The sequence below is a fragment of the Danio rerio genome, chromosome 15 (assembly GCF_049306965.1).
Source record: "Danio rerio strain Tuebingen ecotype United States chromosome 15, GRCz12tu, whole genome shotgun sequence".
In the NCBI taxonomy this organism is placed as follows: Eukaryota; Metazoa; Chordata; class Actinopteri; order Cypriniformes; family Danionidae; genus Danio; species Danio rerio.
In genome coordinates, this window is record NC_133190.1 from 35,855,001 (window position 1) to 35,867,842 (window position 12,842).

General features: G+C 36.3%; 1 protein-coding gene across 12 annotated transcripts in view; it reads right to left on the minus strand.

Annotated features, from left to right (window-relative positions):
• Nucleotides 1–12,842, minus strand: part of nbeab (neurobeachin b) — a 770,985-nt gene that overhangs the window by 547,087 nt on the left and 211,056 nt on the right. For all 12 annotated transcript variants that reach the window (XR_012390920.1, XR_012390919.1, XM_073923810.1 and 9 more), the window contains exons 14-17: nucleotides 10,888–10,967; nucleotides 6,965–7,027; nucleotides 5,850–5,947; nucleotides 4,435–4,527 (exon numbers count right to left, since the gene is read on the minus strand). Coding sequence is in view for 10 of the 12 variants with exons in the window: in XM_073923810.1 (XP_073779911.1) it covers nucleotides 4,435–4,527; nucleotides 5,850–5,947; nucleotides 6,965–7,027; nucleotides 10,888–10,967 (334 nt within the window). In the remaining 2 variants the exon portion in view is untranslated. The remainder of the gene's footprint in view (nucleotides 1–4,434; nucleotides 4,528–5,849; nucleotides 5,948–6,964; nucleotides 7,028–10,887; nucleotides 10,968–12,842) is intronic.

Here is a 12,842-nt window from a genome sequence, read left to right on the forward strand (position 1 = left end):
AAACAAATCTAATTTGTTTACAAATTAAGTTATGTGGACTACAATGAAATGACACAGGAAAAAAGTATTGAATACATGAAGAAAGGGAAGTGTAAAAAGGCAGTGAAAGCCCACACAGCAGCCGAAATATCTCAGGAGTTCTTTAGCAACCTTATGCCCTTCATTGTAAATAAATATTAGCTACTTCAGTCCAACATCTACATTGGCAGGATTATGCAGATGAAACTAGGGTGGACATTTCAGCAAGACAGTGATCCAAAACTCTCAAATGCTTTCAGAGAAAGATAGAAATTCGAGCTGTAGAATGGCCCAGCCAATCACCTGACTGTAATCCAATAGAAAACATAAAATAAGCTCAGATTTGAGAGACGAGACCCACAGAACCATCAAGATATTTACACTCTGTTGAAGTCACACTGAAAAACTCACACCTGAGCATTGCATGTGACTTCATTCTCCATATGAGAGGCGTCTTTAAGCTGCCATCAATTAAAAAAAAAGAATTAAATACATTTTAGTAGTTCAGTCATTTCTCCTTGTGTCATTTCATTGCTATTGCACAAAAATATGATTCCCTGAACATGACATTTTTATTACTTACAGTATTTTCCCCGCTGTATATTTGTCACGTTTAGATGTTAAAACACTGCAGAAGCATGCTGAGTTTAATTAACTTTACTCTACAACAACAACATAGACGAGTGCAATAATTATTCAGAATCATTCAGTAAACACTTCTGTAAGCTCTTCCTCTCCATAATTATCTTACTCTGGTTTGAAGACGTATCTGCTGTTCATTTCTGACAGTTTAGCCGTGTGACATAGTTATTTTAGTGTTTATGGAATGTCAGAATAACATGTAAAGGCTCCGCCCTTTTCTGGAAAGCAGAAGCTCATTTGCATTTAAAGGTACACACACAAAAACTGCATGTTTTTGCTCACATCCAAACAGGGATACATTTGTCAAGCTGTAATATATGATCTGTGTGGTATTTTAAGCTGAAACCTCACAGACACATTCTGGGGACACCAGAGATTTATTTCACATCTTACGTAAAGAGGCATAATACTTCCCCTTTAAAGTGCCTGTGAGCATGCAGCCTGGTAGCCACTCAACGGCACACTAATGATGACAAAAAGCAAATGTGGATTTTATGTGCACTCAAGGCTAACTGTGGGACGAGTCTGCAAATGTCAGTGGGCTGGTAAAGGTCTAAAAACAGCACAGATGGCCTTTATGTTTTTGTAAGCGATCATTTAAGGAAAATGGCCTTGCACATACACTTACCCTCACACAAACGCATGCATTTATACATGCAGGGCAGGAATGAAAATATATAGAGTGCAACGGAGGAAGCAAATCATGTAGTAAAGGTTTTGTAGTAAAGGTCTTGTAGCTGGAGTACGTATATTCGCAAGGCTATAAGTGAGAGAGAATGCTTTACATCATTTACATGGTGTAATGCAAAAACACAGAGCATAAAGTGGAGTTTAGTTCAGCAAAATTTTCTCTTAATATTTACATTTACATTTAGTCATTTAGCAGACGCTTTTATCCAAAGCGACTTACAAATGAGGACAAGGAAGCAATTTACACAACTAAGAGCAACAATGAATAAGTACTAAAGGCAAGTTTCAGGTCTGTAAAGTCTAAGAAGGGAAGTATTAGTAGTTTTTTTTTTTTGTACAGTTAGTGTGATATTCAAAGAGGCAATTGCAGATTAGGAAGTGAAGTGGAGACTAAATAGTTGAGTTTTTAGTCGTTTCTTGAAAATAGCGAGTGACTCTGCTGTTCTGATGCAGTTAGGGAGTTCATTCCACCAACTGGGCAGATTGAGCGTGAGCGTTCGCGAAAGTGATTTTTTCCCTCTTTGGGATGGAACCACGAGGCGACGTTCATTCACAGAATGCAAGTTTCTGGAGGGCACATAGATCTGCAGAAGTGAGTGCAGATAAGAAGGTGCTAGGCCAGAAGTCACTTTGTAGGCAAACATCAGAGTTTTGAATTTGATGCGAGCAGCAACTGGCAGCCAGTGCAAACGGACTAGCAGCGGAGTGACATGTGCTCGTTTAGGTTCATTGAAGACAACTCGTGCTGCTGCATTCTGGAGCAGTTGAAGAGGCTTGATAGAGTTAGCTGGAAGCCCAGCTAGTAGAGAGTTGCAGTAATCCAGTTTGGAGAGAACAAGAGCTTGAACAAGGAGTTGAGCTGCATGTTCAGATAAGAAGGGTCGGATCTTTCTGATGTTATAGAGTGCAAATCTGCACGATCGAGCAGTTCTAGAAATGTGGTCAGAGAAGTTTAGTTGGTCATCAATCGTTACTCCAAGGCTTTTCACCATTTTGGATGCAGTAATGGTTGCCCCATCCATCTGGATTGAAAAGTTATGGTGTAGAGTCGGGTTGGCAGAAACTACAAGCATTTCCGTTTTTGCGAGGTTCAGCTGAAGATAATATTATAATACGAGTGACTAGATGTTTATCAGTTAATCCTTTTATTTATTCAGTTGATTTTTGTATTTTTGTACTGAAGCCAGACTAACGATTTGAATGATTAAATACATATTTTGGTGTGCATCCATGAAATCTGAAACATACATATTCTAAACAAAAGTTTGGAAGCAAACAAACAAACACAAATAAATAACATGTAATCAATAAAATAGATTTCTTGCTCTCCATGCAGGGCTACATTTAATTGCTCAAAAATGCAATGAAAATGTAATATTATAAAATATTTTTTCCTTACAAAAAAGAAAAAGTTAATTATTTATAACAAGTCTGACCATTATGCTACGAATGTCTTAATAAATAAATAAATAAATATATCACTGCCATATATCACTGCTATGAGTATGATATTGCGTTTATACAACAGTTTGACGACAATGTATATAAAAATGAAAATTAAACACGAAGAGTCTCAATATTTGTCAAACTGTAGTCCTCTGCTTGCCACTCCTGTGAGTGGAGTAATAAGCCTGATTTATACTTCTGCGTCAGGTGACCGGCGTAACCCACGGCGCATGCAACGCGTGTGGCTGTGCATTTATACTTCTGCGCGCTGTCTCTGTCGGTCTGCATTAACACTTCCGAAACGCTAGTTGGCAGTGAGGTGTAAATGTTCCTCTGTGTCGAGTTTCTTCGCTACTTTTTTGCTTTTCCTGAACACTTCCGGGATGTACAAGTGGCTCAAACTCGCTCATTTTGAGGCAGGAACCGGCGGACGTGCAACAACTTTAACTATGAGGTAAACACAAAACAAAACTTTCCATCCGGAGCTCCTTCACGGGACTCCACACTTGTAAACAATCGCTCGCGCGGCGCTCGGTCCCGCCCAGACTCGTCAGCGCTACCAAGCCGACCAATCACAGAGCTTAGGCTACGCGTCGTTGTGACGTGTAGTTACATTTTTTGAGAGGTGCATGTCAGTGACGGCGATGGCCACGGTGAAGGGCTATGCGTCAGCGCCGTAGCATACGCCGATGTTTGACGCAGAAGTATAAATCAGCCTTATGAGTTCAGATAATCAGATTCGAGAACCAGACAGAACTGTTGTATAAACATATATAACATAAACGTATATAAACTAAACTTATTATATTATATTATATTATATTATATTATATTATATTATAATCTCGGCTCAGTTGGGGTTTCAGTGTGGAGTTTGCATGTTCTCCATGCCTTCTCCCTGCCTGGGTTTCCTCCGGGTGCTCCGGTTTCCCCCACAGTCCAAAGACATGCGGTACAGGTGAATTGGGTAGGCTAAATTGTCCGTAGTGTATGAGTGTGTGTGTGTGTGTGTGGATGTTTCCCAGAGATGGGTTGCGGCTGGAAGGGCATCCGCTGCGTAAAAATTTGCTGGATAAGTTGGCGGTTCATTCCGCTGTGTCGACCCTGGATTAATAAAGGGACTAAGCCAACAAGAAAATGAATGAATGAATATTATATTATATTATATTATATAATATTATATTATATTATATTATATTATATTATATTATATTATATTATATTATATTATATTAAATGTTTCTGTCTATTTCCTTAACAAATTAAACAAAAAGTATATACAAACTTAATAAAAACGTAATAAAAAATCACTGTTATTTAACATGACCTTCATCATATTGCTACATTGCGCATGAAAACTAAAACACACAATCACACAACACATAAAAGAAAAAGCTTCTGGGTAGACTATCTCACTATAGATACCTTCCTAAACAAAAGCCCTGGAGCCACTCACCCACTACTTCAAATAGTCAGAAAAAACTTTAATATTTCATAACCCACTACAAATGAGGACTCTGTCCTTATAAAACCACGACATTCACCTTGTAGGATTCACTTGAGAGAGAGAGAGAACAACTTTTGTTAGACTTTGTATGTGAAAATGCCTGTGGAAAGGAGAAGGATGGATAAACTTACTTGTGGCCCAAGTGTTTGAGGAAATAAGCCAGAACTTTCAGAGCCTGAACTCGGATGCTTTCACTCTTGGAAGCCAGTAATTTGTACACCACCCTGGAAGAAGAAAAAAAAGGCATAATGTTTTGAAAAACTATGTAATGTTTGCATCAGAAAATACATGTTTTGAATGCTTTACCATAATGTTACTTAAACATTTTACTTTATGTTTATTGTTCATTCACTTTCGTCAATTAGCGACGTTTGTTCCTCATGACTGCCACTGGCTTGCTTGGTTTGGGACTTGTGGAGCTGTGCATCGATGAGTTTTCAGCAGTGAAAATTAAACCACACTAAACTGAACTAAACTGAAATTCAACTCTGAAAACTGGACTGACACAGTTTCAGTTTATTAGAATTTCTATGTTGAGCTGCTTTGACACATTGTAAAAAAAGCTATAAAAATAAAGATAAATTGAATTAAATTAAATTAAATTGAACAATTTCATAAATAATTATAAATGTAATATTGTAGTTCTATTCTTTTGACAGAGATAATTTAACAAGTATTTTTGACAACTAAAAGGCATAAATAACATTTTTAAAATAGCTATATTATAAAATAATTATTAAAAAAAATTTAAAACTGGGAAATAAACTTGTATTTGAGGGTCTTAAATTTTTTTATTTGAAATGAAAGTGCATTTATTTCAAAAAGAATCGTTTGTATCAGTATAAAAGGTCTACTGAATTTTTTAATCAATGTAATGTGTCCTTGCTAAACACATGTACTACATTGTTTTAAAATAATATAAGCTGTGGCTCAAAAAGACATGGCTTAAAATGTTTTAAATAGTTTAATACAGATAATAACTTATAAACTTTCTGTAACCATCTTCCCATAAATCTCTTTTGAAAAATCTCTTTTGGCTGTAAATGTGAATAAATTCATGAGGGCCAAAATCAGAATAATTATGAATCATTCAAGTACATATTCAGTCAAAAAGATAAAGAAAATGGTTCCAAACACTTCACATTTTTTAAGTGCATCTAGTGACAACTGCAAGTAAATTAGAAATTTGCAGCCCAAAATAAGCAATACTCAAGAGGAAATGGCATTGTGTAAACCACCATGAAGCTGTTCATCAAAAGTCACATTGCTTATTTTGAGCCGAACCCCAACTTTCAAAAAGCAAATAACTCTATCAAATCCATCTATATTTCATTAGCTTGACATGCAGGCCGTGGGCTTTATCCCGTTTGATAGAAAAAAATAAATAAATATGAAAATATCATTGCAATTCCAGCGTGGAGTCTTGTGAATAATTCATGATTGTATCATGTTGGCAAACTCCATCATGGGGGACAAGATGAAATATAATGAAATCTGACTGTGTGTGTGTGTGTATGTGTGAGAGTGTGAGTAAGAGGCATCTAACCGGATGCCGTTTCTCTGGTCAAATGCAGGAATCATGGAAGCCGGGTGTTCAGACATGAGGGCCACCAGCAGTTGAAGAACATCATGAAGATTTTCATCCTGAATCCAGTCACACACACACACAGACACACAGACACACAGACACACAGACACACGCACGCACGCACGCACGCACGCACGCACGCACGCACGCACGCACGCACACACACACACACACACACACACACACACACACACACACACACACACACACACACACACACACACACACTGCTCTTAATAAAGCTTTAGTTCCATTTTATTGCAGTCCAGATGCACTAATTTGGACAGGCATTATGCCTTATTAGTGCTGTCTACAACTTTTGGTCACACTTTATAATAACTACACACTATGAATCATTTATGAAGCACAAGCAAATAGTTAATTCAATATTTATAAAGCATTGACTCTACATTAATAGATGTTAGTAATAAATACAGCTACAAATTCTGTATTCCTGACTTATAACCACACATATAATGTGCTTAATGGTTGTTTTTTCAATCTTTAATGATTCGTTTTTAAATACTAAATGAAGTATTGCATTAATTTACAGTTATTTAAGAATAGTTGGAGTTTTTTTTAAAGATCATTCAGTAAATGATTAATAAACTAATAATTATTCAGCCATAATGGTTACTTTGTGTGTTAATAAATGCTTTATTATCTCAACTTCATTCAGTTTTCTGATGAATCTACAGTAACTTACTGCCAGCAGTAACTTACTGTAATTCTATTACAGCAAAAATACTATATTTACATTTACAGCACCATTTATCTTGATCTATATGTATATACTTTATATTTACGATAAAATATAAAGCAATTTTCACAATACAACTTAAAATACAGTAACATACTGCATATCTGTCCTACAGTAAAATACAGTTCATGTTATAAAAAAATACATCGACAGCTGCAACAGAACAGAAGAGTAAGTACATTTTGAGGTGAAGTATCACTTTAAGGAGTGTATTAGGTCCATCAAATATCCTGAAAAAATAAGAAATCTTCCAAAATAGATATCATGCATCGCATTGAAAGGGTTCAAAAACAGGGATTTGCTAAAGACGCACCTCATGCATGGTCAACAGGTAGTTGAGAATACTCTGAAGCTCATCTTCTTTAACACCTCGATCCTGACAAACAAAAAACAGACACAGAGTTGATCTACTTTCACAGTATAGTTCTACACTGAAAAAAAAATGGGTCATTGGATGAACTACAGTGGTTGCATTTAATTTTTAGGGGTTGAATTAAAAAAAACTCACGTGTGCAGAGTTACTGAAGTTTGCCCTGCGCGCTTGCGTTTTTTTTTAGTTAGTTCTTTGGTTTGGTGCGTTAATCTTATCGTTACTATTATTCAAAAGAAGGTAATAATTCGCACTCAATTGCTTCGTACTGTTTTTATTTTTACTTTTTCTTACATTTTACGGGTGATAACAGACAAATGATTGTCAGACAAATAAATTCTTAAGTGTACAGTCATCAGCATGCTGACAAGATATGAAACTTTTTGAGACAAGACAAAAACCCCAAAACAAGTTAAAATTCAGTGCGGCTGTTTGTGTTTGCTGAAATTACTGTTCAGAGTGAATTTGGGTCTTGACTTTTACAAGCTGTCTCTTATTATTAGTTGAGCAGTGTGAACTGTCTGGTTGGAGCGCCGCTGATGAATGCACACGTTTCCCATTACTGCGAAAGCGCAGGCAGCTTGAGAGCTAATTGTTGTTTGCTTGCGCTTTGGCCACCTGACAGATTTCTTGATATGTTAGCCGTGGTCTGAACAAGTGTACACTTTCTGCTACGGTCCTGCTGGAAAATTGTAAACAGCTGAGATTGGTGAATGAGAGCGAGAAGCTGTCAGAACAGCTGCCCTAGAGCTGCTGTTCGCAATACTTTTGATATATCAATATTTGTGTATTGGTGACAGGCACCAAATGAAAATTAAATCTACAGCAGGCATCATTTTAACCTTGAAAAGGAACATTAATTCATAAGGGAAAGTTACATTAGGTTTTGTACGTTGTTTTTGATAGTTTTTCAGCATTTCAAGTAAATATTTGGCTTTTATTATTTTTATGGTCTATTGAATGTAACTCCTGACCACAATAGAAGAAATAAATACAAATCTAAATGTAATAAATATTGAGCACGACATAACAACTTCTATAATGCATTTAACAATAAATTTGGCAACAAAATTAAAACACAAATTAAATAAAAAATATATCAAAGGGGAGTTTGAGTTTGATGTGTATTTACATAAATTGAATTACACATATAAATCTATTTTTATACTTCAATACTGAGCAAGGTGTACATCTTTACAAATGCTTTTCAACTAAATTGCAAACGCAGCTAAATAAATATATGCTATTTAAATGAAACAATTACTACATTAAAATTAATTATAATAGTAATAAAAAACAAAACATAACAAAACAAAATAAGTTGTAATAATCAATGCTTTAAAAGCAGGTCACACATTGGATGTGTCGCACATGACAGTTTGAAGTATCACACAGTGAAAGCGTACATTTGCATGGTATTTAAAATAAAACTATTCAAATGGCGCTCTGTGGCGAGGCAGAAATATGAACAGTGTCCTGAGTCACAGCTGGGCGCCACAGGCAGCCATCGACTTTGACGTCTGTGTGCATTCTAGGGGTGTGTCGAGACGCTTACTCCACGATATAAGACGAAACACGAGATTGGGTTCACAAGAACGAGACAAGATTTTTACAGTATTTTAAGAAACCTTCAATGATGAAATACATGAATGCAAAATATTTTATTCAACTAAAAAAATTGCAAAACTATTTAGGTGCTTTTTTAAATCAACTTGTAATGAATGTTGTTTTACATTTATTTTAATGATTGTGCCGTTAAGGACATGCAAACACTGCTAAATATTTAGCAATAAACTCGACTGACTGGCCTCTTTCAGGTACAATTTCACATGAGAAATTAACTTTAGAAAGTTTCACTTTCATTCAGCAACAGCTTCTGTGTTTATTCTGGACAGCATAAATGTGTGTTCGGTGATGATGATAATGACGATGATGGGTGTTTGTGTCTCCAGGAGTGTGTGTGTGTGTGTGTCTGTGCTCGGAGAAGATGTGTGTCTGTGGTCCTTTACTGACGCAATGGGTGCAGAGAATTGTCAAAAAGCTGAGTGTGTAGGAAACATCTTGTCACAAAATGCAGCTAAAAGTCCTACACATCTGTGATAGTTTGATTACTTCATTTACAAGTCTTTACTGCACTTCAATAATGTGACTGAAATTAGAATAATCCACATTATGGCTTTAAGCATATCTAAAGTGCTATTCCATTGTATGTTATGTGCTGTGTTTAATGCATGTGGCTGCAGTTGTAGCAGTTTCCGCTTTTGGACGCGGCAACTCTTAAACTCTTGTGAAGAAAAAATTGGATAAGTCCCACTCACCTGGCCCAAATGAGTGACGCGCAACTCTGAGGCCAACCTGTCAGGTGTGTGCAAAGCACTTGATGTGCAGTTCTAATCCAATCCTGCCTCCAATCTTCAGTGCTAAACTCACCCTCACTCTCCATCATAACATCACAACTCACGAGATAACTTTTCACAAGAAATCTCGTCACAATTTACTCTTGCGAGATCTCGTAGCCCGAGATCTCGTCACACGCCTAGTCCGTACCCTAATAGATGAATTACCAACCTATGTCATACATGATGTCATATGGGTTCCTGGTTGCAAAAAGAGACGGTTGCAATAGCAAACATGTCGAGTTGTGCGGGAGGATGCCAAATTCAAAAGTCCAAAAATGGAAAACTTCACTTTTTCTGTACACCGCACTGCTTTTAATTACAACCGGAGGAAAATGGAGCTGAATGAAGTGACCACCTAATTAAAATTGTCGGACTCTGCCGTTCTCATATCAGGCAAGTTCCCGCTATGCTTAATCATGCACATTACTTTTCATTTACTTTACGTTTTTGATTGCAGCAATGATTTCAGCAAAAACAGTTAAACATGGTTAATTAAACTGCGGACACTGAATGCTAAGATTGAAACATAAAAATCCAAGTTCACAAATCCTGCCGTACAGATGCAGTTCTCTGTTAGAATGCAGTTGTTTTGCTCGTAGATGATTACCCAGGCCTTGTACAGTCTTTTTTCTGTGTTTTTGGCTAGGCTAAACCTCGGTATTTAGCACTACATAGTTTTGAAACTGGTAAACTGGTACCATGGGACATTATTTCTTGCACATGACCACACAGAACAACATTGTTGGCAGCCAAAGACTTGTAGGCCTTTAACTTCTCTCTTGTAAAATCACTTGGAGTTTAATGAGAGATGTATATTTCGGGCTGGATGCTAGGCCATTTCGTCTTTGGGAGGGTGCTATCGCAGATGGACCTGTGAGACGAACACTGCTCACTTTAACGTTAATTTTGCTGTATAACTGTGCTGATCACTGGGTGACAAGCTGTTATAATACTCTAAAAGCATTATGTAAATAATATATTTAATATGTAATCAATATAACTTGTTTGTAAGACAACAACAAACTATTGCTGCGTGCGCATCTTGAGTTTTTACAAATACGGTATTTCGTCTAAAGAAACCTTTGTTTACAATTCTAAAGTGCACAGCGCTGCGTGGCACGTCATCAAGCGGTGTATCCAGTGTGCGACCTTTATAAATATGAATTATAATTAAAATAGATAGCATTTTCTTTTGCTATACACACACTATATAATTCAATACCTGTTCACATTAATCCTTGTAAACATTAATGCACTGAGTTAACATTATCCAACAATGAAAACTGTACTAACACTAACTGTAACAAACAGTAATATATACATTAATAAATGTATTGTTCACTATTTGTTTATGTTAGTACAAACAATTACTAACACAACTGTATTTTAAAGTGTTACCCTTAATTGATTGATTGATTGATTGATTGATTGATTGATTGATTGATTGATTGATAAAATACAGTCTACCTTCAGTATGAGCTGTTTGAGGAAGAGCAGCATGAAGGCTCTGAGAGAGCTGATCTCTTTCTGTGAGGGCCGAGGACCATCTGCAAACACAAAATACACAGAGGAACTGTTACAACCGAGCACACTACATCCCCCAAAAATGTCATGTTTAATGTTTCACAAAATACTGCCATTAAATTCTTAGCGAGGGTGTCAAACAGTGTCTGCCAGTCGAGAACAGTCTTCCAGAGGTCAGACAAAAAGCCAAGCCCTTATTAGCTCCAGACGGGCAGGCAGAGAGAGTTCAGCAGGCCACAGCTCATTTCAGTAACATCACATCCCTCTAAAGCTGCTTTCAAGTGCAGTGTTTGTGCACGACAGCTTTTCATTTGCTGTTTTACTGAGAACGGCCTGCGCTTTGATATAAAATGAAGCACAAATTGATTAGCTGTCACATTCGCAGATTCATCTCTGGAGGTCTGTTCACCAAAGATCATTCGCTACGACACCGTCTGAGATGATCAACTCTGCTTCATTTAACATGTCTCTTTCTCTCTTCGCATGACATCAGCGGCCAGCAATTTTACAAAAACTGACATGTCTTGAAAGGTTTCATTCTTGAAGAATTGTAAAATGTAATTATAAGCAACTGGGGCTGTTTTTATTTCTGAATCAATAGAACATTTCTGAGGCTGCTGAATTTTCTAATGGAAAGATATACTTTTAATACTACATCTATAACAATATTTACAAACACGCAGGGTTCCACACAATTCGCTCATGTTGTTCCAACACAAATACACAAAAGTTAAGTTAATTCGATTTTACAAATTTAAGTGGATTGAACATAAAACAATAAAGTTGTCCCAAAAAAACACTTAAAAATAGTTTTTTTTCAACTCATTTACCTAGTTTAAACATGCAGCAAAATAATTTAAGAGTACTTTCCAGCAAGTTTTTCTTTTTTATTCTAGTTTGCAGAGTAATTGTACTCTGTATATGTGTTATCTTAATTTTAATAAGTTTTTTTTCAACCCATTTAACTAGTTTAAACAAGCAGCGATAGAATTTAAGTGTACTTTCCAGCAAGTTTTTCTTTTTTATTCTAGTTTGCAGAGTAATTGTACTCTGTATATGTGTTATCTTTATTTTAATACAACCCAACAAAGTTGGAACTGTATGGAAAACGCAAATAAAAGTAGTGATTTCCAATTTTACTTTCACTTGTATTTCATTGCAGACAATAAAACAACTTGTTTACAATTTGTAGATGATAATGTGCACAATGAATAAACATACACAACAACAAGTTTTAATTTTTAATGCTGTTTAAACATTGTAGTTCACTTATATTTAATCATTAAAACTAAATGCCTGAGAACATATTAAAATGCTTCTTAAATTATAGCAGAGACGAGGCAGTGGCGCAGTAGGTAGTGCTGTCACCTCACAGCAAAAAGATCGCTGGTTCGAACCTCGGCTCAGTTGACGTATTTGTGTGGAGTTTGCATGTTCTCCCTGCCTTTGCGTGGGTTTCCTCCGGGTGCTCCGGTTTCCCCCACAGTCCAAAGACATGCGGTACAGGTGAATTTTGTAGGCTAAATTGTCCGTAGTGTATGAGTGTGTGTGTGAATGTGTGTGTGAATGTTTATCAGAGATGGGTTGCAGCTGGAAGGGCATCCGCTGCGTAAAAAACTTGCTGGATAAGTTGGCAGTTCATTCCGCTGTGGCGACCCCAGATTAATAAAGGGACTAAGCCGACAAGAAAATGAATGAATGAAATTATAGCAGAGTCATTAAATAAAACCAAAACTAAACTCAAAATATAATTTGTAGATAACTGAAAAAAAAAAATTATATATATATATATATATATATATATAATATGTATATAATATATATATATATATATATGTGTGTGTGTGTGTGTGTGTGTGTGTGTGTGTGTTTGTATTCAGCACTTTGTGCTCTAATAA